This window comes from Helianthus annuus, chromosome 12 (genome assembly GCF_002127325.2).
Source record: "Helianthus annuus cultivar XRQ/B chromosome 12, HanXRQr2.0-SUNRISE, whole genome shotgun sequence".
NCBI lineage: Eukaryota > Viridiplantae > Streptophyta > Magnoliopsida > Asterales > Asteraceae > Helianthus > Helianthus annuus.
The window spans coordinates 147,915,398-147,940,930 of NC_035444.2; the positions used below are offsets into that span (position 1 = coordinate 147,915,398).

Genomic DNA, 25,533 nt, shown 5'->3' on the forward strand with positions numbered 1-25,533 from the left:
TGAAAAGATACAAGCGCAACCAGAAGTTTAAGAAGATTGCTGAAAAAGCAGCTGAGCTGGGCAAGCGCAAGTTTGGAAAGTCGATTCCAACGGATCAAACGCCAATCGAGAAAGAGGAAAACAAGATTCCCAAATGGGATCGGAAGCGTGATGGTGATCCGGTTTATAGAAAATGGTGGATTGACGAGGGAAGGCATATAAGGCGAAGAATGTTAGAAGAGAAGGCTGAAAAGAGAAGACAGAGAGCGCGAGAACGAAGGCGTAACAGGAAGAATTGAAGACTATGCTGGAAGGAACTACAGCTACATCCGAGGGGGAGTCTGTTAGTACATGCGTCTGTAGCTTCCGTCAGCATTTAGTCACATTTTGTATCTTTGTGAACAATTAATGTTTATATTTGTATGTACGTAGTATGACAACTCAGGAAACAGGATTGGATTGTAAAAGTGTTGACTTTTGTTGACTGATGTCAGCCGATCGGATGGGCTATCTGATCGGACAACATTGTCAGCCGATCGGACAGCACGCTATCCGATCGGACAACACTTCTTGCCTTCCTAAGTTGCCTATAAATACCCCATCAGGGTATGTCATTGAGAACTTTTTGCATCTCTAGATCTGCTGACACCTTTGTGTACTCTGTCATAGTCTGAGTTTCTTCTGGCTCTTGTACTTTCACAGTATCTTAATAGAAAGATTTAGACAGTGTTTAAACGTTGAATTGTGTGTCGTATTTCTGTGAATTGATCCAAAGGATTCCGCACTTTGATCAAGATCGATTCATCTACGTTTGCATCAATCAGATCCAGTACAAACAGGACCTAACAGAACCTTAAGAAACCGATAAAAAAAGTCAAGACTACAAAGGAATTGAAAACGAAACACATACCTTCTCTAATAACAAATTGATGCTTAATTTTATGAGTAAATTTTCACAGACCTAACTCGCGGACGGCACCTGAAGAAAATAAGAAACAAATAAACAATTAGGGCAAGAGACAGATTAGAAGAAAACAAGCGGTTTGATACATTGGCAAAAATCAAATCTGCTAAAATCAAATGTGAAACACTACTGCTAATCTCACCTTTGTTTTGCTTAACAATGGCAAAAAATGTGATCAAAATCCATAAAATCCAAGGGTTTTATTAGCCATGATATTGATGTAATTCCAATGCCCTTCGTTTAGAGGCAGATCTCATTCATGATTGCAAGTCCTCCTTCAAGTAATTAAGATAGACATTGTTTGTCACAAATTAGAATTCACAAAGAAATATATAAACATCACACACGCTATGGAGCCCTAAACCCGCTACGCAAAGCAATACACACCAAAGATGACGAACATCACGACGGCAAGCAATACACCTGATTTAGATTCATCCAAACAACTGTGTGTACCCTTACCACTAATTAACTCCCAAACGTAATGGATAGGTAGATAAGAATGATGGGGAGGAAGTTGATTGAAGGAAATTAGGGTTTGTATGGTGGTATCAGAAAAGAACGATGGGAAGGAAGCTGTTTGAGATAGAGATAAGAAACCGACGTGAATCGGCGCCGCAGGTAGGGTTTCTTAGGAAAATCAGCCGTTTGAGATGGAGATGAGAAGTGTGTTGAAGAAGATGAAACCCTATTTGCTTTATACATGGAATGAATGATAATGACCCGAATTAGGTATTCGGATCCCGCGTTCGGGTTCAAATCAGGGAAGGAAGAGAACTAGCGGTAAGACCCGTGTGCAAACACGGGTCGGTTCTTAGAAAACCATGCATAATATATTTTATGATGGAAATGATTAAAAAATAGTTATAAAATATAAAAAGGCGTCAAAGGAATCATCTTCTTGTTGAGCTTTCCATAACCTCTCTTGTATATCAACTCCTTCACGCTCTTCAAGTTCGTGTATCTGATATAAATTAAACAAAGTGTCCATTCGTTAGTTCATTTAGTTTAAGTACCCGTGTGTTACACGGGTTACTCAAAGTTAATTTTTTTAAATGATAAGATGTAAATAATCCTATAAAATTAAAAAACCTAAGGTCTCTTTTATTCTATTCAAGTACAATGTTTTCTCTTATTTTTACAAATAAATTATTAATAGGAAGATAGTTTTACATTGAATAATGAATATATGTTGAGTGTACATCAAAGGATGGTTCCATTTACACACACATACCTAACCATGAAAGATGGTTTTACATTGAAAATCATCTCACTTTTCAGCCCAACCCATAAGTTTTGGTTTTCCGCTGACACTCCAATTCCATTTGAAGCGTACTCGTAAGCAAGTAATCTCAAACCACCATCTACACAAAGTTAAAACACTGGCTTGACTCTTGTAACGCTGTTTGACCACTGTTTGACCAAAGTCAAACAACTGTTTGCAAAAATATGATTCTTAGTGGTTCAAAAGTCTGTTTGACCAAAGTTAAAACACTGTTTGACTAAAGCCTGTTTGACCAAAGTCAAACTACTGTTTGCAGAAATATGATTCATAGTGGTTCAAAAGTCTGTTTGACCAAAGTTAAAACATTGTTTAACCAAAGCCTGTTTGACCAGAGTCAAACTACTGTTTGCTAAAAAAGCAACCACTATTTTCTCCACAAAACACTGTTTTAACCCAACAGTGGTTTCAAACATCTGTTTTCATCCATTTGTTGACCAAAGTCAACAGATGTATCAACCACTGTTTATTTTCTAACATTTGCTCACAACAAACAAAGGTTTCAAAACATAAAACAAACCTTTGCCAAATACATGTTTCACAAGAAACAGAGGTTTACCTGAGATTTCACTTGTTTGTAATCGAACAAACTGGCGGATACCTGAGCCTCCATTGATCGAACTGTGATTGATACAGTAAATATGATATTTGAGGAATTAGGGTTTGAAATTGAAATAGATACATACGAAGGAGATAAGAGATACGTGAGGAAGAAGTTACCTTTGTTGATCATCACCTTGTTGAACGTTTTTGGAAGAACATGTTTCATAATCTTGTTCTTGCACCTCATTTGAAAATTGTCCCATCGAAGCCTGACACGATAATAAAGAACCAGTTGTGGTTGAGGGTGGAGACTTTAGAATTTAAAAAGAATCAAGAAAATTACAAAAAAAATATATATACATATAGATACATGAAGCGAACCTTGTACTCTAAATGGAAACTCATAATCGAGTGATATGAGCACATCAACTTGAAGAGGACATAAAGAGTTGCCAATAAACATTTTCTAAACTCGGATTCAGGTATTCAAGTGCAAAGATCACTTTATGTAAATCTGAGATATAGGATAACAACAATTGACAAATGAGGGGTACTTTTACGTAGGACAAATAATAAATAGTATATGAAAATACAAGAAAAGTACCTGGTACTTTGAATTTCAGATGCTTCGAGCTATATTGCTGCATCCGCAGCCCGCTCTAGAACCTGTAAAAGAAGAGAAAAAACTTAATTCAATGTAAAATAAAATTGCTCTATTTTGCTTTCAAATATGTAATTCATATCTTATAAAATATGGTAATTAATAGTGTAGGTTTGTGAACTTACGTCCTTTTCGTACGGCGTTGGCAAGGACCAAGAATCTTATTCCTTTTGTTTGTTTTTTTGCACCTCTTTCATTGTCTGCTTGAAGAATAATGAAAAAAGAAAACAGAATTCCTACAAGACTTTAATGGCCAACAAATATTTTATTAATTAAAAAACCTGAAGGATTAACTTAAGAGTTAGTTAACACACCAAATACAACGAAGTTATCTTACACTCCCATACATAATAGATCGAAACTACACCAATTTTTCCCAAGAAAGACTTGAAACTTTAGACTTACTTTTGCACCAAGGTAACTAAGGAACTTCATCTACTCATTTATGCTAGAAGGCTTCCGATTAAAAACCATGTTGTTCCGACTTCGCCATATGCACTAAATGAATATACACACACAACACACCAAATTGCAGGTGCGAGGATCTAGTTAATTACCGGAGGTTGGCATTGGCATTGGCGTTTACATTGGCATTGACGTTGACGTTGGCGCTGGTTTTGGTGTTTGCTTCGACAATCTCATTCCTTCAACCACTGGTCCATCAATATCGATCACAACAGCATCAGAGGTAAAATATGTCTTTGCAACCGGTGCTACATGCTCTATATAACATCATACCACCTTTGTCGGGTCTATAATACCAGCATCCATCAGATCTTCATACTTGTTTCTTGCAGCATTGTACCCGTATCTAGCATCATCATTCGATGAAACCTAAAAACAATTGAAAAAAAAATATGCACACATGATTAAAAAGAACTTGTAAATAATTCAAAGCTAGTTATAAGTTATAACATAAGAATGGCATATTGGCATACCTTCTCTATAACAACACTACTGTTGACACCATCGTTTTTGGCTATCTGCCTTGCTGGATATTCCAATGCTCTTTTGAATATGTCGGATCCTATCTTAATTTTTATACAAAAAAAATATTAAATAACAGTAACAGAATGTGAAAATGTAAAGACGTTTGTCGGCTTACCTTCTGTTCCTTTATCACTCATTTTATGATGAAAACTTAAGACAAGCAAGTTACCGTAAGTCAACACTCTATCCCGTATTTGACGAAACCGCAACTGTTACTTTCTACCCGTTTTTCTCTCCCTCTTCCATAACCTGAAACTGGATCACAACTGATTTACCCGTATTTGTCCATATCATAATCATACAATTCATGTGTAACTTACTTGACAATAATCAGAGTAGCACTTGCTAAAAAACTATTTTAAAGACATCTACATAATACGGTAACTTTGATTTATAATAGTTAATAGTATGTAGGGTGCAAATGTGACAAATCTTTTGTCGTACCATATTTTCCCATTCCCATTCGCCACCACGTGATATAGGTAAAACATGGTCAATAGTTGAGTTTGTGGTTGAAGAACAATACCTGTAGATATAAGAAATAACATGTCATAGCGTCCATGTGTCATACTATAAATTGAAATTGATGCATTTTAAACATAATAGCTGTAAACCCAAATATAAACAATCAATGTTTATATTTCACCATTACTCATCCTGTTGGATCAGCGAGTAGATATATGAATTTATTCTCGAGACTCAAATGATATCAGTCAAACTACGTCAACATGGATGATCCAATCTCGTATTTTCACATATCTCAGCAAAAATTAGGTATTATAGCTAAATTTAATGAAGATTTCAACATCTATAACTTTACAGAGTACTTACTAGCAAGAAAACTTGTCACGGGCCAGTATGTTCTTTCGACTAAGCGTACTGATGATTTTTCTCCTCTTTACAACTTGAAGCAAATGTGGAATCTGGCAGAACAAACAAATGAAGCATTCAAACATTCTTCAGTTTAGATAGATTAATGTATATACCAGATTGGAAGAACTAATAAACTGATAATATGATAGCTAGCAACATATTAGCCTTAAAACAGTAGGTATAAAGAATGATCCATTAACAGAGTTCACAGTTTGATCATAATATTCCAGAACATCAGCCTGTATATCATACATTCAAAGACTCTAGAAAATCAAAATCCATTAAATGTAGATCAAAAATCTCAACTGGAGTATATACAACCACATTCTAAACTGCATTAAGGCTTAAAATCAACTGATTTCTTATCCATCACCATTAACTCATGTATTTAGGTATTTTCAAATCACAATTTGAACATGGAAAGGCATTTTCACAGGCTCTTTGATTCGGAAAAAAAAAACTCGCAAAGTTATAACTGATAGGACATACTTAACAATTTCAAACTAAATCAGAAATCACAATCGACTAAACCTAACACAAACAACCCAATTCACAAAAAAATGGACAACTCCACGAATGGATAAATCTGCGAATGGACCTGTTTAGCAGCGGATGAACCTGTTCAGCATTGGATGAACCTTGTCGCAACCCCCGTCCCCTAATAACCCGGGAACGGCCGGCCGTGGCCAGTTTCAGTGGTATCGGTGTTTATCAGTTTGGCAGCGGAAAATTCATCAGGACCGTAGTTAGGAAATATTTTATCAGAGTAAAATACCACACTTTTATAATATTAAACACACGGGAAATTCCCAAGTTTCCAGTACACACATTTTATAGGGATAAACCCTATTTTATTTAAATAAAAACATCTCCTTATTTAGGTAACTTTTATAGCCACTTTTCCAAGCCTTCAGTGTTGTCCAGCTGGCTTCTATTTGACTTTCACATTTTGTTACCTGAAACGCATTTAAAAACATTTTGTCAGTGGGAAATACTGGTGAGTGAATCCTAATTTAATCAAGATAGATAAAACCGTTTACAGCATTGAGGGTGGTCGCGCAATTACATTTATTTATTTTCTACTTTAATTAACACCCACGGTACTGTCAACCCGACTTGTGGTCATGTTACTACTCACAGTGTAGTAACTAATTTTGTATACAAAACCCCAACATATCGACGATAATTGTAGAATACAAATACTCAATAACTGTATAATATAATGTAAAACATTTGAGGTTTTGTAAAAAGGAGATTACTCACATTGCTATCTTAGGGTTTTCCTTTGTGATTTCCTGGTGATTATTTATTAATTACACAATGCACACGCGTTAGTATGATAACCCAATATTTACATTAATTATACCCTCCCCGAGACAGAACTCCAACGATTACGTCGGGCATAGCCTCAACAGCCGTTACGGAATCCTAGATCAATCAGGTAACGTATCTAATACGTAAACCGGGGGTTATAATACTTACAACGGGGCAGAACTTCACTACTTTAGTGGGTATAATACCCGATTATATTGTCTACAGATCAGAAAGAGAGAGAGAGAGAGAGTTTCGAATTTGGTGCGAATTGTGAACTGAGGCCGATGACCTCTATTTATAGTGCTGATTTTCAAGTTTGTCGCGCCCCGCGTAAGCCGAAGGCTTAGCCTTCACAGCCCGTGACGTAGGGAAAATAGGCTTTAGCTTTGACTGGTCATTAGGGTAGACTTGACATGATCACGCCACGTGGCAGCACCGGGTGAGGCTGCGTAGCCAGGTTGTCGTGGCCCGCGTAAGACAAAAAAGGAGTCTTCGCGGCCCACCAGAAAACAATAAAAATAGTTTTTATTTTATTAAATTAAAGGTATTTAGGGCCAATTTACGTATACGGGGTGTATTTTAAGACGTATAGGGGCACTCTAAACATATTAGGGGTGTCGGAAATAATTTTGGAGGGTTGTTATAAACGTGTTCAGTAGTGGATGAACAGATTTGCACGGACTGAACTTAATTAACAGTGAATGAACTTAATTCACAACGAATGGACTTCTCAAATGTTTCAAACAATCACAGATTTACAACGCAACGGATGGGGAATTATGAATCTGCGCGGATGAACTATTTCGTTGATTCGTTCTTTGACGTTGAGCAAGTTCAAAAGGAAAATTACATACCTTCAACATCAAAAACCGCCACACAACAGCCACCACACATCACAACCACCACTCTCACCGCCGATATACCATTCTCCACCTCCATCAACCAACTCCACACCTTCTCCACCGCCTTATCAGCATTCCTCAACCATTACGACGACTTGTAGACTCATATCAATTTCATTAACTCATCAATCGACTCCAAATTTCCACGTCATCTCATTGAAACTGTTTGCCCTAATTTATTAGAAAGTTCTAGTGATCAAACGATAACCGCTTCACCAGAAGTTGTTGCGTTAGAATGAAACCCTAAGGATAGTGATAGTGATGTGTACAAAATGCAACATATTAATTTTGGCATAAAACTAACCCTTTTTTAGTACTAATGTTGGAAAAAGTGTGTTTTTGTCTTCCTTTTGTATTTTCAGGATTAAATGAGCTCAAATGAACAAAAGAAGCAAAAAGACAACTAAATCTAACATAAATACAAGAAAGGAAACAAACGTGGCATGCCCGACCCCCCGACAGCATCTTTCCAAGCAAAAATAAGAGAACAGAAGGCTGACACGCCCCATGCTCAATGAGCACGGGGGCATGCCCAAGTGTTAGCAGAAAAGACAAAGTTGTAGAAGCTTCTATCACCCACCACGGGGGCGTGCCCAGCGGACACGAGGCCGTGGTCAACTCTAAGATTCGCAGAATCTGAGGAAATCTTGATAGTACAGATACGCTTCTGCACACGGGGTCGTGCCCAGCGGACACGGGGGCGTGGTCAACTAATGCAGACAAACTGCAATTAATGAAGAAAGAGAAGAGGGATAGACACGGGGCCGTGCCCGAGCTTATGTTCAGGCTATAAATAGGGGTACTTGGCTTATTTGCAAACCATCCCTTGGCACACCACCTCTCTCACACTTCACCCACACTCCACCACCAACCACCACAACACCATCATCCACCACCATCATCCATCATCCATCATAGAGTGTGTGAGTAGTCTCGGGATCCAAGATTGATCGTAAGAGTTCTTGACAATCAAAGGTCATGTTTGCCTAAGTCTCTTACATCACTTGGTGAAGACAAACATTTAGTGTAATACTTTTTATTTTTAATCTTTTCGCACTTTTTATTTGGTTATGTATTAATGACTTTAATAACTAGTTTCTTATGTTAAAGGTGAATCTTCCTTATTATTTGTCTGTGGTGTCTTGGCATTATTTTACTGTCTATATAAAATAAAAGATTTTCACCATTCATATCTCCACGGTCTATATGGAGATATGTTGGCTACCTGGTCGGGGGTTAAGGGAATGGTTTGGCAAGAGTCTTGCCTTGTTCAGTGTATAGATCCTGCAAGGACCTGGGTCAAATTTATTAGGACCTCCTTCAATACCCAATGGTATTGGATGGCGGGGGTCCAAACTCTTTGATCCCCTCATATGTAAGCTACTATTAAAACTTTAACCCGGCTACTTAGGACTGTATCCCTGCTGACTCAGACTACTTAGCCGAGGGTAACGCCACCTTCAAAAGAGGGGCCTACCACATTACGCATTAATAACTTAATTAATTATCTTTCAATAATCCGACCCTTTAGAATTGTATCCTTGCTGACTCAAACTACTGGATTGAGGGTAACGTCACCTTCAAAAGAGGGGTCTACTACAATAACTAAGATAATCTCTTAAAAAGTGAAAAAGTGTGAAAATAATCAAAGGTTACACTAAAGGCGAGTCGAATCCAAGTGATTCATCTTGTCTATCTGTTTTTATTTTTATTTTTATTTTCACCATTTTATGTTTTTATTTTCTAGTTTAAAACCTTTTTTCCTAAATTTTTGATTTGATTAGACGTTGAGGATAAACCGGTATTAAAAGCTCTTGTGTCCTTGGACGACCTCGGTATCTTACCAACACTGTACTACGCTCACGATGGGTGCACTTGCCCATATGTGTGTTTGGTGTTAGTAAATATCATGTTTTATAAATTTAAAACTTGACTAAAGCGGTTAAAAAGGGCTAAAAATATACATAAAAATATAGTACACCACACACGCATCAGATAGCACCGATTTTTCGCATAATTATGGAGAAATTGATGCTTCAAATAAGCTTGAAGTTGTTGATGTATCGAAGAATGTTGAAGAGATTGATGTGTTGAAGAAACATACTGGATTTGAGAGAGAGAAAGTGAGTTTTAGAGAGAGAGAGAGTTGAGAGAGAAATGGATTAGAGAGAGTAATTGATTGAAGAAGATGGTATCTTATATATCTGGAACCATAATTTTGAATTTTGAATTTGGAGCCATAATTTTGAACGTGGCAGAGCTTTTGAATTTTGAATGATAGGCAGAGCTTTGCCTTTTGTATGTGAGCAGAGCTTTGCCTTTTATATATGGGCAGACTTTTGGCATCAGACCTTTGAGGATTTGGATGTGGGCCAGAGTTTTGAGTTTTAAAGTGTTTTAATATTAAATTTATGATGTCACTATGGCTCTTCTATTGCTGCCACCTCATCGTTGATGACATAAGAAAAACATTGTTAGACAGCCTCTATGGCTGCCACATAAGCTTTTCTTATGCCATTGAGGATTCTCCTTTTGTAGAAAGTATAGATAGAGAAATGGCGGGAAAATGAGATTTTGAAGCCCTAGATGGGGGACATGTGTCCCCTGTGTATGACTTTTATTAGGTTGTATAAACTAGAGGAATTTAGTATAGAATTTTTTTGTTGAATTATTAAAATATTAATAATACATGTTTTTGTTACGTATGCTTTAAGTCAAGAGTAAATTATAAAAATTGTTCTTTATGTATGTCACTTATTTGCAAACTATGTCCTTTATCTTCAATAATTACAGAAAACGTACTCGATGTTTGCAAACCCTTGCAAGTTATGTCCTTTAGCCCTAACTCAATTAATTTTTTGTGGTTAAATCTGACCAAATGGACCCCGCATGAGGGTACTTTGGTCATTTTACTCTCATGTGAGGTTAATTTGGTCAGATTTAACCACACAAATACCATACATGCACGTTGTGTGGTGTTAACTCACAAAATTAGAATGAAAGGTAAATTATAATAATGAAATGAAATTTGAGTCTTGGAATCAGAACTGAGACCCATTTAGTCAAAACCTATACTGACACAATCAAATTCTGATTCCAGACATTTGAAATAAGAATTCCCAAATATACCCTTTACATAGTTTATAAAAGCAAGCTAAAAAACCCTGATAAAAAACAGTTTTTGCAACACATTATGATCAGATCAAAGTTAGTCTGAACAAGAAACTGTCTCTATAAACAAAAGATTTAAAAAAAGTTGCAAGCTTTAGGGTTTAATTGAATAGGAAGCGGAAAAAGGTTAAATATGAAATTGGCATTCAAATTCCGAATGACTTTTCTACAAGTCAGTCAACAGTTCCCACGAAGGATTCTAGAGAGAGAGGGATTTGAGAGAGAAAACTGAAGAGGAGAGAGGAGGAGGGTGGAGATGTGGTGATTAGGGTTTTAGGTTTAGAAAATTGGGGAAGATGAAGTGTATATATGCAATTTTTTTTGATTTTATTTATTAAACATTTAAATAAAAGATGAATTGACCAGAATACCCTTGAGTAAATAAACATAACTGAAAATTTTAACTTGGTTAGTGCTAAAGGACGAAAGGTGTAATGCGTTTTTCAAATAAAGAATTGTGACTGTAATTATTAAAATTAAAGACTATTCGTTGCAATCCAGTACAAACATAAAGGACGAAAAATGTAATTTACCCTTTTAAAAATAAAAGATTGATATAAACATCACCTTGCATAAAAATTTACTAGTTACAACTCTACAATAATTTAAGCACACCGCCTCTACCCGCCTGAATCCCCAATGACGACCGATATGGGTCCTCCGCCGCCCCGTAACCCTAGCCCCACCGCCACCACCTCCACCTCCACCTCCGATCAATCTCCACCGGCAGAAACCATCACCACAACAAACATGCCAGATGAAACGAAGAAGACTCTTATGCCCCCTCCTCCGCCCATACAACTCCCCAAAAACACCGAACCAGATAAATCCGTACAACCTAACGAACCACAGCCACCTGAGAACGCTTCCACTGATCCGCCCGGTAATTCTACCACCGGTGAAGATGCTAGTTTGCTAGAGAGTAAGAAAAAAGTGCAGAAACCGTCCGGCAATGCCGGTGGTGGTGGAGTAGCGGTTCCGTATACGATTCCTTCATGGAGTGAACCTCCTTGCCATAATTATTTTCTAGAAGTACTTAAAGATGGATCGATTATTGATCAATTAGACGTGTAAGTTCCCTGAATCAACTAGGTTAGAATAGCTAGTATGATAATTTGTTTTGAGAAACTGTAATTTAGTAATACAATTGCCACCAACTATGACTTCAGTTTTTCAATTTAGGTTTTAATACTTTAATATATGATAAGATCATAAGATATGTCCGGTTAGAGTAGTGCAAAACCTCACTGTGGAGTAATGGTAGACCCAAATTGCCTTGGGATGAGTGGATTGGGTTAGGTTGCACTCGTGGAGACGTATGATTAAGGTTAAGGACCACTGCTGTCAATAGCGATAATAGTGTTTGCTACAGCGTGCTTCATAGTGGAGCGACCCTATCTTGCAGTCTGATTGTTAGCGACTCCATAGCGTGTAAATAGCGGGATTTCCTTTTTTTTTCGTTTGATATAAATAGCGGGTTTTAGGCTTTTTTTTTCCTGTATTAGTATAACTATTTAATATAAATTGTGTATTTAGATGAAAAACACAGCATATTTTGTTAAGATATACATAGGAAATATTTTTAAAATTTTCTTCTAGTGTATCGCCAAACATAAAATAGCGCCTGCTATTTTGTCGCTATCGCTAAGTAGCCTTTAGGTAGCTTGTCGCTATCTTTCGCTATTATTCGCTATTGACAACTATGTTAACTTCTTTTAAGGGGCTTAGATTTTTCTGCATTGTAGGTGGACTTTGCATGTGATTACCTTCCTGTTTTAATGTATATATGTTGTTTTATGAAGTTAAAATTTGTCTCTATTCTACTAAGTGCTTCTTTTGTTGTTGTAGCTTTCTGTTTCTTTATTCTTAGTTTTGTTTTGTTTGGGTGTCTGCTGTTGTTTTGGAATAGAGGTAAGGTTTGCGCACTCTCCCCAGACCCTGCCATTAGCTTTGTTGTTTGTGGGATTTACTGTGTACGGTTGTTGTTGTTGTTGTTGTTATGTATGATAAGATACATAATGTTTGCTCTGTGTTTTATTTTAGTAATGTAATTCTGGTATAATAAAACTAGGTTACAATAATAGCATGGTAATTAGTTTTGAGAAGCTGTAATTTGGGTAGAAGATGCTGGTCTGTTTTGATGGATCAAGATCATGGTTGATTGCTTAAGGTTTAATAGTTCAATGTATGCAACATAGGATGCATAATGCTTGCTCTGTGTTGTATTGTTGTGAACTTGTGATGTGGATGTTGAGTTGTTATTATTCAGGCATGAGAAGGGAGCTTACATGTTTGGGCGAGTGGAGCTTTGTGATTTTATTCTTGAGCATCCAACTATTTCTCGGTTTCATGCTGGTAAGCTTTTGTTTCGTTTCCTTGTTAATCACCGATATATGGGTATTTAGGCGTGTAGGAAGTTGTTTTGTTTTATAATAATGACATGGAGTTATTCAGATCAGAGTATACATTTGTGTTTCAGATTTATTTGTCCTGCAATGTGTTGTTCTCATACTGAGAAATCATAATTATTTTGTTATTGTTTTTCACATTGGGGTTTCAACTGAGTTTGCATGTTTTTCTCTTTGCTAGTTCTGCAGTTCAACAAATCTGGTGGTGCTTTTATCTATGATCTGAGTAGCACACATGGCACGTTCATAAACAAAAACCAGGTACGTTATTGACAACATACTGTATGTGGTTAACGTGAAATCACACCACACCTCTTTATTGATAAACCCTTTTCAACATTCAGGTGAAGAAAAAGGTGTATGTTGAGCTGCATGTTGGTGATGTTCTTCGATTTGGCCAGTAAGTTATTGCCCTTATTTGTTAACTATAAGTTAATAACAGTTTTTATTTTGTGCTGCTAAACTCTGATAAAACTATTTGCTTTTGCTTTTTTGTGTACAGTTCATCTCGGTTATACATATTTCAAGGACCATCTGACTTGATGCCTCCAGTGAGTGTTTTCAAAAGCATTAACCTTAGCTAATTATAATTGTTCATTTAAATAGAGAACAACTGTTTTCTTTGTAAAACTTGAACTTTTGATGTTATATTACATAAATCTTAAATTGAAAGGTCGGTGCTGTACACCTTTCTGATTTGACAAAAATTACCTCTCAACTTTTCTAAATTGACAAAATTCACCCCTCAAATTTTTAACTTGACAAAAAAGCCCCATACTTGCTAAATTCTCTTTAACCCTCAAACTTTTGATATGTAACCCATTCTACCCCCAAACTTTGCTATAATGTCAAAGGTAACTCTCTAACTTTGTAAATGTAACTTTGACCCCCCCTCAAGTTCTAAAGTTTTGAGCTTACCCTAAAACCAATTTTTTACGTTTTTTTTAATAGATGTGTCGGTATAAATTCGAGTTTGTCTACGCTATAATGCAGTTTTTGTTTGAAAACGAGTCGGGTCCATTATAAAATGCTATTGTATGTACATTTTGAGTTGGACTACCGACTACGTTTTGACGTAAATTTTGTTTGGAAACAAATCGGGTCAGATGTAATATGTTTTGATTCGACGGTATAAATTTGAGTTATCATACGTTTTGACGTAAATTTAGTTAGGTAACGAGTCTGATCGATTGTAGTCTATATGTTATCATTTCGTGTACGGCGCTGCCGCAATGTCGGCGGGTAAAAAAACTAGTTTTTTTGAAAAGGATTTATCTAAACATCCATTTTTATTGGACCGTTAGTTCAATTACATAGAGAAGATTGTAAAAATTTTATTCAAGTACGCTTGGTATTCTTATCAAAGTTAATCGAGTGTTCTTGCTTGTTCTGCTAGGAAAAAGACTTGAAGAGTATTAGGAACATCAAGATGCGAGATGAAAGGCGTGACATGGAAGCTTCACTCCTACGAGCAAAACGGGAAGCAGCACTTGCAGATGGTATCTCATGGGGAATGGATGAGGATGCTGTTGAAGAAGATGAGGTTTACTAGCGATTTAATTTGTTTCTGAACAGTTCGTAAAAATTTTGGAGTAAAATGCCATTTTTGTCTCTGAGGTTTGGCCAGTTTTGCAACTTTCATCCAAAGGTTTGTTTTTCCACATCTGGATCCAAAAGGTTTGAAATCTTGTCATTTTCATCCGGCTTGTTAACTCCATCCATTTTTCTCCGTTAAGTCAGGGTATTCCCGGCTTTTTTGTTAACTTAAAGGGCAATTCAGTCTTTTTCAGGGGTATGCAATCTTTTTACATAAAGTGAAAAAGACCGAATCGCCCTTTAAGTTAACAAAAAAGATGGAAATACCTCTTGACTTAACGGAGAAAAATGGATGGAGTTAACAAGCCGGATGAAAATGACAAGATTTCAAACCTTTTGCGGAAAAACAAACCTTTATACGAAAGTCGCAAAACTGGCCTGATCTCAGGGACGAAAATGACATTTTACTCCAAAATTTGCATTGCATGGGTATTTGTCTTAGTAACTAAACTGTATTTATCATTTTATCTTAGGATGATCTTGATGAAATAACGTGGCAAACGTTCAAAGGTCAGCTTACAGAAAAGCAGGAAAAAACTCGTGAGAAGGTTTTGAAGAGGCTTGAAAAGGCAAGCACCCTTTTAGTTCTCATCTATTGCTGTCGTTAACAATATCATATTCTTGTACTAACGTTGATCAATGGACTACAGATTGCTAATATGAAGAAGGAGATAGATGCTATACGTGCAAAGGACATCGCACAAGGTGGTTTAACACAAGGACAACAGACTCAGATTGCTCGTAATGAACAGAGAATGGCTCAGGTACATTTTTTGACATCAAATGAGCTAATATTGTTTTTCATCCCTGAGGTTTGGCCAGTTTTTCGACTTTTGTCCGAAGGTTTGTTTTTCCACATCTGGATCCAACAGGTTTGAAATCTTGCCATTTTCATTCAACTCGTTAACTACATCCATTTTTCTCTGTTAAATGAGGGCCATTTCCATCTTTTTAGACGTTTTTATTAAAATAAAAAAACACTATAAGAAATAAAGATCCACCTCTGTTTATTTTCTCCCCTCTCAAACCCTTTAATCATCACAAAAAAATGTCTAGAAAGACGAAAATACCCCTGACTTAACGTTAAAAATGGATAGAGTTGGATGAAAATAGCATCTTTTGGATCCAGATGCGGAATAACAAACCTTTGGACGAAAGTCGCAATAGTGGCCAAACCTCAGGGACGAAAATGGCATTTTACTCATTGTTTTATTACTCGTATTCTTAGCTTCCTCTTTTGAATTTTATTTAAAGTTTTGTTCATGGATATTTACTTAGGTTGCAGAAGAGCTTGAAAATTTGGAAGAAACCCTAAATGACAGTATTCGAGAAAGTTTAGGTGCGCGTGTTGGTAGGGTGCATGGTAAGAAAAAAGGAGCTACCGCGGATGATGAAGATGAATACGTGAGGTATTATGTGTTGAAAAACTAAATACATAGTTTCTTGTTATTCCCTTGTGATTTATACAATCGGTGATTAAATTACACAACATGCCAGTGATGAAGACGACTTCTATGATCGAACAAAGAAGAAACCCTCTAAACAGAAGGGTACGGATGGCAAGTCGTCAGTTGAAACAGCTGATTCGCTTATAGAAAAGAAAGACGCCATTAATAAACAAATTGAAGAAAAGAAGAAATTGCTTGCTGATGAAAAGAACAAAGTGGTCCCCACCAACGATGACGTGGCTGAAACTGGAGATGAACTTGACGCATTCATGTCTGGACTCTCGTCTCAGCTAGGTTTGTATATTGTAATATCATATTGTTACGGGCATAAATAATATGATGATAGTGATCATTTTTCTTTATTGCAGTGCATGACAAAACAAAGTCGATCCAGAATGAATTAGATGAACTGCATTCAGAGCTGGAACGAGTATTGTATTTGCTGAAAATAGCCGATCCTACCGGAGAAGCTTCTAGAAAACGGGAATCTGTTAAACCAGATGATATTCTCAAAACACCGGTTGTGAAAACAGCACCTGTCGAGAAGGCTAAAAAAAACGTCCAAAAACAAGCTGCCGACGGCGCTACAAAAGCAAGCAAGAAAGAGGAGTCACCTGAGGTTGCCGTAACAAACGCAACAGAACCAAAACCTGTTGTTGTGTATACTGTCACTAAGCCGCAATGGCTCGGGGCTGTAGAAACTAAAGAAACAAAAAAGGCTGAGGAGACACCATCGGTTGCGGTGGAACCGGAACCGGAGTCAGATGGGTTTGTAGACTACAAAGACAGAAAGGAGGTTTTGGTGAATAATACTAGCGACCTTGAAAGTGCGGCACCGGGTCTGATTATAAGGAAGAGAAAACAGGTTGAGGAAAAGGATAAGGTTAAAACTGTAAATTCAGAACCGGTTGAGTCGCCAGTAGTGGATATTGCAGCGGAAGATGCTGTAGCATTGTTGTTGAAACACACGAGAGGCATCCAAGACGAAGAGATGCAAAGTAGCGAGGCTGAGAATGGAAAGAAAAAGGCTAAAAAGGCAAAAAAGGTCCTGGGCCCCGAGAGACCTTCGTTTTTGGACAGTGAAACGGATTACGAGACTTGGGTGCCTCCAAAAGGTCAATCAGGTGATGGCCGGACGTCGCTGAATGATCGTTTGGGATATTAGGTACCGGTGACACTAGTGTAACCAATCTTCACACTGTAGAAACCAATCGATTAAGAGACGTGTTGGTCATGCATTATTTGATCTTTGTATGTTATGAAGATTGTGTACACTTTCTCTGTAAAACAAATTACAAAGTTGAAATTATTTGATTATGATCATGCTAATAATCTTATTTTGATCCATAAAATAAAACAGCTGGGAATATGAATAAAATTAATAAGATACATCATCTACCTAAAATACATAATAAAATCATTAATTCATTCCTTTCTTTCTTTGACATTATGATCTTCCTACCCGTGTTGATCCATGAGGCCTGAAACAATCTATATTGCACAAGACAGCCGATCGCACCATACCTCCAAACCGATCGATGCTATTTCTTGCCTTCTCCGGTTGGTCAATGGTGTTGGTTGACCTCCTGCCAGTCTCCGTATTCTTCTTTGACTTTTCTCTTCGGTCAACGCTGGATCTTGATTTATCTCTACAATCTGTGCTCAGCCTTGAGTTATCTGTGCTAGGTCTGTGTTTATCTCTACAATCTGTACTCATACGATGCTGCTTATCACCGTTATCAGTGAGGGGCCCGGATAGGTTTTTCAAGCGGTCTGACTTCTCAACGGCCGAGATGAATTTTTTAAGATGTCTTATGTACTCAGGGAAGAGCTCTAAGTCACAGTGGTTACCGCCTTTTACCCATAACGGTTCATACTTTTCTGCACATAGCTCCCAAAGCTGCTTACCATGAGTGCAATCTACAACATCATCTTCAGTTCCCTACATAATAAAAAGATGCCGTTGTATCGAGTAAAAACGCTATTAATAACATAATTCCGTTCAACATTTACCCGTACTCCATTAGATACAACCAGAAATCATAACATGAAATTGCCACAACTAAACAACGACTGCTGTTAAACGGTAACATGAATTATTAAACCGAAGTAGATGGATATTGTACACTTACATGGATTACCAAAACAGGAGACCGGACCAACGGTATCTTATCAATATTCTGCATAACAAGAAAATACAACTCATTGATAAACAGTTCTTTCCAAAGACAGATGACAAAATGGGTAGGGGTCAGCAAAAGTTTTTAACGTGTCAAAAAGCAACTATGGCAAAATGAATGCACATTTAGCGACTTTTGGTCGTGCTAAATTTTATATGTGACCCGTTATCAATCAAATAAAACGCATATTGATCCGATAGGTTGAAACTCAAATAAACCTGATAACCAACCTTGTATATATCGAACCAATATGTTCGTTTGACAGGATACATGACTCTAAGCCCAGACAAGATTGGGCTGTGAAGAACTACAGCCCTTAATCTCGGTAAACGCGATGCCAAATCCAGAGTGGGCCCGCTACCGACGGACTGACCGTATAATATAACATCTTCTTCTTTCACACCGTATGTCTCTACGAGACATCTATATGCAGCTTCTATGTCAGCATAAGTGTTGTGCTCAGTTGGCTATAAACATAAATACGAAAGATTAAGCTAATCAAATCAAATCATCCCGCAAATTCATAATCTATAAACTTTTACCTTGCCAGAAGACCGCCCGTACCCAGTATAGTCATACCTGGCCACAACCAAAATAGTGAACTTCTTGTTAGGGTTTATGGTTTAGACTTAACTTACCAACGGGCCCATAGACCGGTTATATGTTTACACCCTTACAAAATATGAGCTCAACTCAAAACACTTATAAATAAGACATGAAACCACTATATAATTATAACCTAAACAAATGGAGTAGGGGTGTTCATCAGAATTCGGGTTATTCCTAAAACCGATTCGGATTCGGGTTCTGATCAGATCAACCGAATTATGACGAAAAAAAAAAAAAAAAATTCTAGTAATGTGTAAAAATTATAAGACACATCTATTTATTTATTTATTTTTACACACACATGTATAGGATAAAACAAAAACCCTAGATTCCAGAAGATTTAATTATTAACATGAATTAAAATTGAAAGTTTGAAGTAACTAACTAACCCCATCAAGTTGACTCGGAGGTGAAGACTGAGTTGACAAAACAACTCATACATCTGACCCAGATCAGCGGCGTTACCATGAGAGTAGAGAATCGTCAACTTGGCAGCTGGATTCTTAACATACACCGCCACAATCTCCGTACCCCTCTTAGTCTTAATCTTCAAAACGTCGACGTTTCCCCTCTCGGGGACATCGGTCATCCTGAGGCTGTTGGAGTCGGTGGTCACCACCACCCTGTAGGACGGCGGAGTAGGTGGAAAAAAGGCGAACTTGGCCGCCATGGATGACGTCACACCACCCATCTCTTCCGATGGATCAAATCAAAGGTCTGCTGGAAAGTCAAAATTGGTAAGATTTGTTGTGGAGAAATGGACTTTAGTATTAATTAATGAAATGAAATGATGATGGTTTTGTGTTGTGTGTTGTGTGTGTGTGTGAGAGAGAGAGAGAGAGAGAGAGGATTCCGGCGTGGAATGTGAGAGGAAACACGTGTATGTAAAAGTGCAACGGTATGAATATGATGATGATGAGGTGAGGGAGTTTTGTGCAACGTTAGTGTCTCCCTAAGTACTAGTAATTAAAATTGTTGTACTTTCGAACTTGGTACTTTAGTTAGCTTTTCTTTTCTTTTTTCTTTTTTTTTTTTTTACTATAAGAGGTAAATCCAGATTTTCTAAGATGAATGTATTATATTTTTTCTTTTGAGTGATATCCACTTAAGAATGTTAAAATCGGTTTTAAGTGTGGATGATGTAATAGATAAGTTAAATATAAAAGTGTAAACACGAATCTAGATTGAAGCAAGATACAAATGTGAATTTGTAATGTTAATAAAGTGTAAATTATGAAGTAATAAGTTATATTTTGGAAAAATGATTAAAAAAAGGAATTTGGTTCAACTATCGACATGTTTGCTTGTACAGTTGATTGGTGTAACCAACCAACCTAAATGATTGCTAGTCCCACGTTAACAAATATACTTGTAAATACAAATGCTATAAATCATTATTTATATCATTGAAGTGTTATTACTAGAATTTATGTTGTATTCTTTTTATTTTATCTTATGCTTTTTAATATACAAAACCTTTTAAATGATAAGGTGTATAAATCTATACTATATAAAAAAAGAAACCAACTTTGGGACACATATTCATTCGAGTCATCTTTTAGTTTTCTCATCTTTATCTCCTACTTAATTATAAATAATTAATATTAATTAAAAAATAATTATAAAATTAAATTTAAACAATTCGTATAGGAGATAATATAATCTTTTGAAATATTTATTAGATTTCAAAATTATTTATCTTGACATTAACAAAAGATGTACACTAAGGTAGTGTTTGGTATGTATGAATGAGAGGTGGAATGGAATGGATGATTACGAGGAAATAAAGAAAAGGGTGTTTGGTTGGTCAATGGAATGGAATCACTCATTCCAAAAGACATTTCATTCCCTCAAAATCATTCCTTCCACCCCCCATGTTTTTTTTTCCATTCCATCCACTCTTGCACCATTCATCAACAACACCACAACTCACCACCTTCGCTAAAACCCACCACCACCACCACCCACCACCACCACCACCACCCACCACCAACGCCATCGCCGCCACCCGCCACCACCTCACCCCGACAGCCACCGTCGTCGCCGCCACCCACTCGCCACCGTTATCACCTACAGCTGCGCCCAACCGCCAACGCCACTCGCCGCCGCCTCCCACCGCCATCGTCGACGCCACCACCACCGTCACCACCAACCGCCGTCGCCGCCGCCACCCACCGCCACCTCTACTGCCACCCACCACCAACGTCCACCTTGCCGCCACCCACCACCAACGTCCACCTTGCCACCACCACCACTCGTCACCGCTGCACCAGCACTCGCCGCCACCACCACCACCCATCACCGCCGCCGACACCCACCACCGCCACCTATAACCACTCACAATTACCACCACCGACCACCACCACCACTCACCACTTATTTTATTACTTCGTTTTTCTTGCATACCGAACAATACACAATAATAATTCATTTCATTCACACATGGTAACCAAACAAGACATGGAATGGTAATGATCCATTGCATTCCCTCGTCCATTCCATTCCTTGGTTCATTCCATTACCCCATACCAAACAGACCCTAAATATAAATTAATATAGTGTAAATAGTTAAATGTCATTTTAGTCCCTGTGGTTTGGGCCATTTTGTCAGTTTAGTCCAAAAGTTTTATAATACACAGGGTTTATAAAGATATAATAAGATAAAACTTTTTATTGATCGGTATATAAAATTACATGTGCTCAACCCATACAGTACATGAGGTTCTTAAAAATTTAACTTTTTTCATTATTAATACTCAACCCGTACAATACACAGAGTTCTTAAAGATATAATTTTTTATTATTTAATATATAAAATTACATTTATCTAACCCATGTAATAAATGAGATTTTTAAAGATATATTTTTTATTATTTGATATATAAAATTACATTTATTCAACCCGTGTATTACACGAGGTTCTAACCTAGTAAAAATCTAAACCAAACGTATTTCATACAATTTAATTTAAGACCAAGTTTTTTTTTTTCACAATAAAAGGGATTTTGGTACGGAAAAAATATTTTTATACACATGATATTGTGAAATAATAATGAAATATACATATTGTGAAAAAAAGACTGTTGGATTTCAATGTTCTCAATTATACATTTTCTCAAAACGGGTTTAATATATATTATTAATAATGCCTAGAAACATTGTTTAAATAGAACAAAAACAAGTCTGATATATGAAAAGATTTTTTTTCGTGACCCTTATTTTTTGATCGTTCTAAGCCTTAGCCTATGTTGATAAACCTAACGAGCCGGCCCTAAATGTTGCAAATATCACAACACGTAAACACTTTAACTACCAAATCGTATAAAATGCCTGCGTAGTATCATGAACATAGGTCATGAAACGTGTTGATTGTTTATAAATGAGTAAATTTCACTTTTTGTCCTTTATATATTATCTGAATTTGAAACGTGCCTTTTAAAAGTTTTAATTTCATTTTATGTTCAAAAAACACATATATTATATCACTTTAAGTCCTTTATATCAAACTAGGTTAAATTACTCAGTTAGGTTTTATTTAAGGCAAGGGCAAAAATGGTATTTCATAAATAAATGCATCAGATCCTCTTTACCCCTTTTATACATATAAATAAACTATTATTTTTGGAAAATTAATACCAGTACCACACACCCTCTTTCTAAAAAAAACCACCACACCATCATCACCTCCACCTCTACTACCGCTACTCCTCCGCCCTATAAACCTCCGGCACCATGGTGAAGTCAGCCGTCAATCGCCTATGAGATCATCGACTCACAACTGCTCTTCATCAATCTCATCTCAATCCAATTCAAGTTCTTTCAATCTCAGATCTGAAGTACATCACAATGGATGATTCTTCTTCTAAAAACAAAATCAAATCAGATGACGCTTTGAGGGGTGTTAAGGACACTATGGTATCGAAAAAGCCGTCAGAGAACCCTCCGTCACCGGAGAAACCGTTGCCGGGAGATTGTTGTGGCAGTGGTTGTTGTGTTCGGTGCTTTTGGGACGTGTATTACGACAAGCTTTAAGAGTGTATTGGGATTTGTAAAGGAGAATCCGCTGGATCTAAGGTTTCGTAAGCATATTGCAGAAATTGTTTTATTATTGATTGTTATAGATCTATTTGATGTTCATATACACATATTAATTCGACAGATCTTTTGTAATTTTATGAATTATCTTTGTTTTCACTCAATTGATCCAATAAACAAATTGATTTAACATATTTGTTATAGATCTATTTGATGTTTATACACACAAATTATTATTGATAGCATAGCTTTCTTTGATTTTCATATAAACAAATTGATTTAACATATTTGTTGTAATTTTGTGAGTTTCTTTGATGTAATTTTATGGTGATTGTGGTGGTGGTTGCGGTGGTCAATGGTTGTGGCAGTGGTGGTGAATGATGGTGGTGGCGGTGATGGTGATGAGAGAAGAGAGAGAGATACGAGTGACTAATTTATTTATATATATTAATATGTGTGTTTATTTATTTGTATACAATAGAGAGAGAAAAGGGATCTGATGCATTTATTTATAAAATACCATTTTTTCCTTTGCCTTAAATAAAACCTAACCAAGTAATTTAACTCAGTTTGGTGTAAAGGACTTAAAGTGATATAAAACATGTATTTTTGAAAATAAAATGAAATTAAAACTTTTAAAGGGCACGTTTCAAAATTCAGATAATACATAAAGGACAAAAAGTGAAATTTACTCTTTATAAATTTTAGCGATACTTTTCATGATTACTAGTTTTTGCCCCGTCCGCGTTGCGGTGCACTAAACCGAATATTTCTCTTTCATAACATGCACGTTTTTATTTTAGTTACTTGTACATACTACTCATAACACGATCTCAAAAGAATTACATTGAGTTAACCAATTAAAACAAAACACTAAAATACTTTTGCTAAAAAAACTAAAACGACGGAAAAACTATAATTTTAAACTTGAGGCAAAATTGTAACTTTTCAAGATAAATGAGCGTGTGCCACGCAGCCGCCTGGCACGAATAAAAAACAAAACAATGGCAAAAATGTAAATATGAACCGAGGACAAAATCGTAGTTTGGCTGGGAGGAAAAGAAACAAAACCAACGACAAAACTGTAAATTTAAACACAGAAAAATCGTTAATTAAATGGACCAATGAAAAAGTATCAGGTAGTTCCCGTCACTATTCTCCCATCTTGTATTTGTATATATAGGATAATTAGTGACTTTTTGCGATTATCCGCTTTGAAACACTATCTGGCCATTTTCACGATATTGTAAATGCATGTTGTATCATTTTGATTGTTATTTATGTATTTTAATCATTTCCATACCACATTCATAAGTATTTTGTTTGTCTTGTTATTTAGCCAACTTTTATTTTACATATTTTTATCCGTTTATATATTTTTATATCTATCTTATGTATTACCTCCCTAACTCCTAACAAAGAAAACAATCATCCACTATAACCACCCAAGGATAACTCCATCAAGAATGTGGAAAAAAACTTGATAAAAAAATATAAAATAAAAATCACTATGTGATGGTTCTATCCATATAATACGTTTAAGTAAATATATTTTAGGTTATAAAGGAGTGAGTGAAAGTTGTATTTTTTATATCTATCTTATGTATTATAAGTCAAGGAAGACAGACAGAATATTATGGGTTTATTATAAACATATATTTCAAAAAACTATAAACCGTCACAACAAAAGTTGATCATGATTAATATTTCAAAAGTTATGAATAGAAAATAAATAAATAAAATTATAGGAAATATCTTATTTGTTGTGTCCAGATGTTTGTGAGAGACATAATTCTGAAATATTGAACCTCTGAATAACAATTTTTAAAACTTTGAACATGAAATGGAGAAAATAAGTATAAGAATGAAATCTCAACCATCAAAACATGATCAAATGACTAAAAATGACTTTTTTTTTAATTTTATTGCGAATTATTTAACGCTTCTTGTTCACAAGACGTATATAGTTCATGAGATTTAGCACGCACCTCTTAGCATATGTGTATAAGACATATATAGTTCATGAGATTCAAACACACACCTCTTATCATATGTGTATAAGATATATATAGTTCATGAGATTCAAACACGCACCTCTTAGCATATGTGTATCAAGACCGAGTCACACGATTTTTGGATAACCTGTTCGCGTGGTGCCAGGTATATATTGGTGCTTCCACTTGATCAATCTCGAGCAATTTATACAAGCTCGACACACATATTTCAAGGACGATGACCTCTATTAGTGCCTTTCTACACTTGGGTTGATTTTATCTAATATACATACATATATACACACCATTGTATATTGCTTTAAATTAGTTGAATAAATGCTAGTAAAAACAAACAGGTGGAAGGTAGAGCAATACCAAAGTCATGCTTGGTGGTTGCCACAGTAAGACTTTAGCTACCAAATTGCTAGGGTATGTAGGGGCCAACCCCTTCATTCTTGGTTTAAAGTCATTATTTAGGATGGATATACGTCCGGAAATAGCGCGGGTGAAACGATTTAACTTTGATCAACTTAAAAAAAAAAATGTTTAGTTTTGGCTCTGTTTGTGTAATTTCTGTTTTATTA

The 25,533-nt window shown here is 36.3% G+C and overlaps 2 protein-coding genes across 3 annotated transcripts; one reads left to right on the forward strand and one right to left on the reverse strand.

Moving 5' to 3' along the window:
- Positions 1–11,263: 11,263 nt before the first annotated feature.
- LOC110895755 (kanadaptin) lies at positions 11,264–17,454 on the forward strand. Its single transcript, XM_022143109.2, has 11 exons — positions 11,264–11,749; positions 12,949–13,034; positions 13,269–13,348; positions 13,432–13,487; positions 13,590–13,638; positions 14,484–14,630; positions 15,157–15,252; positions 15,334–15,447; positions 15,962–16,092; positions 16,181–16,425; positions 16,500–17,454. The coding sequence occupies exons 1-11, from the start codon at positions 11,319–11,321 to the stop codon at positions 17,294–17,296; spliced, it is 2,232 nt and encodes a 743-aa protein (XP_021998801.1). The 5' UTR covers positions 11,264–11,318; the 3' UTR covers positions 17,297–17,454.
- LOC110895756 (alpha/beta hydrolase domain-containing protein 17C) lies at positions 17,449–25,202 on the reverse strand. Of its 2 annotated transcripts, XM_035981038.1 has the most exons (6): positions 25,050–25,202; positions 19,310–19,637; positions 18,854–18,890; positions 18,542–18,778; positions 18,264–18,311; positions 17,449–18,073 (listed from the first exon to the last, which is right to left on the reverse strand). In XM_035981038.1, the coding sequence occupies exons 2-6, from the start codon at positions 19,609–19,611 to the stop codon at positions 17,579–17,581; spliced, it is 1,119 nt and encodes a 372-aa protein (XP_035836931.1). In that variant the 5' UTR covers positions 19,612–19,637; positions 25,050–25,202; the 3' UTR covers positions 17,449–17,578. The 2 variants fall into 2 exon arrangements, with proteins under 2 accessions (XP_035836931.1, XP_021998803.1); XM_022143111.2 differs by lacking the exon at positions 25,050–25,202 and having other exon boundaries at positions 19,310–19,850.
- Between the last annotated feature and the right edge of the window lie 331 nt (positions 25,203–25,533).

Bases quoted from the DNA above. Each gene is read 5' to 3' on its own strand.
- LOC110895755 (XM_022143109.2), top strand. From the start codon at position 11,319: ATGACGACCGATATGGGTCCTCCGCCGCCCCGTAACCCTAGCCCCACC. The intron at 14,631-15,156 runs GTTTACTAGCGA...ATTTTATCTTAG, and splicing joins ATGCTGTTGAAGAAGATGAG to GATGATCTTGATGAAATAAC. The intron at 15,253-15,333 runs GCAAGCACCCTT...AATGGACTACAG, and splicing joins TTTTGAAGAGGCTTGAAAAG to ATTGCTAATATGAAGAAGGA.
- LOC110895756 (XM_035981038.1), bottom strand. From the start codon at position 19,611: ATGGGTGGTGTGACGTCATCCATGGCGGCCAAGTTCGCCTTTTTTCCA. The intron at 18,779-18,853 runs GTAAAAGTTTAT...TTATGTTTATAG, and splicing joins ACGGGCGGTCTTCTGGCAAG to CCAACTGAGCACAACACTTA. The intron at 18,074-18,263 runs GTAAGTGTACAA...TTTATTATGTAG, and splicing joins CTCCTGTTTTGGTAATCCAT to GGAACTGAAGATGATGTTGT.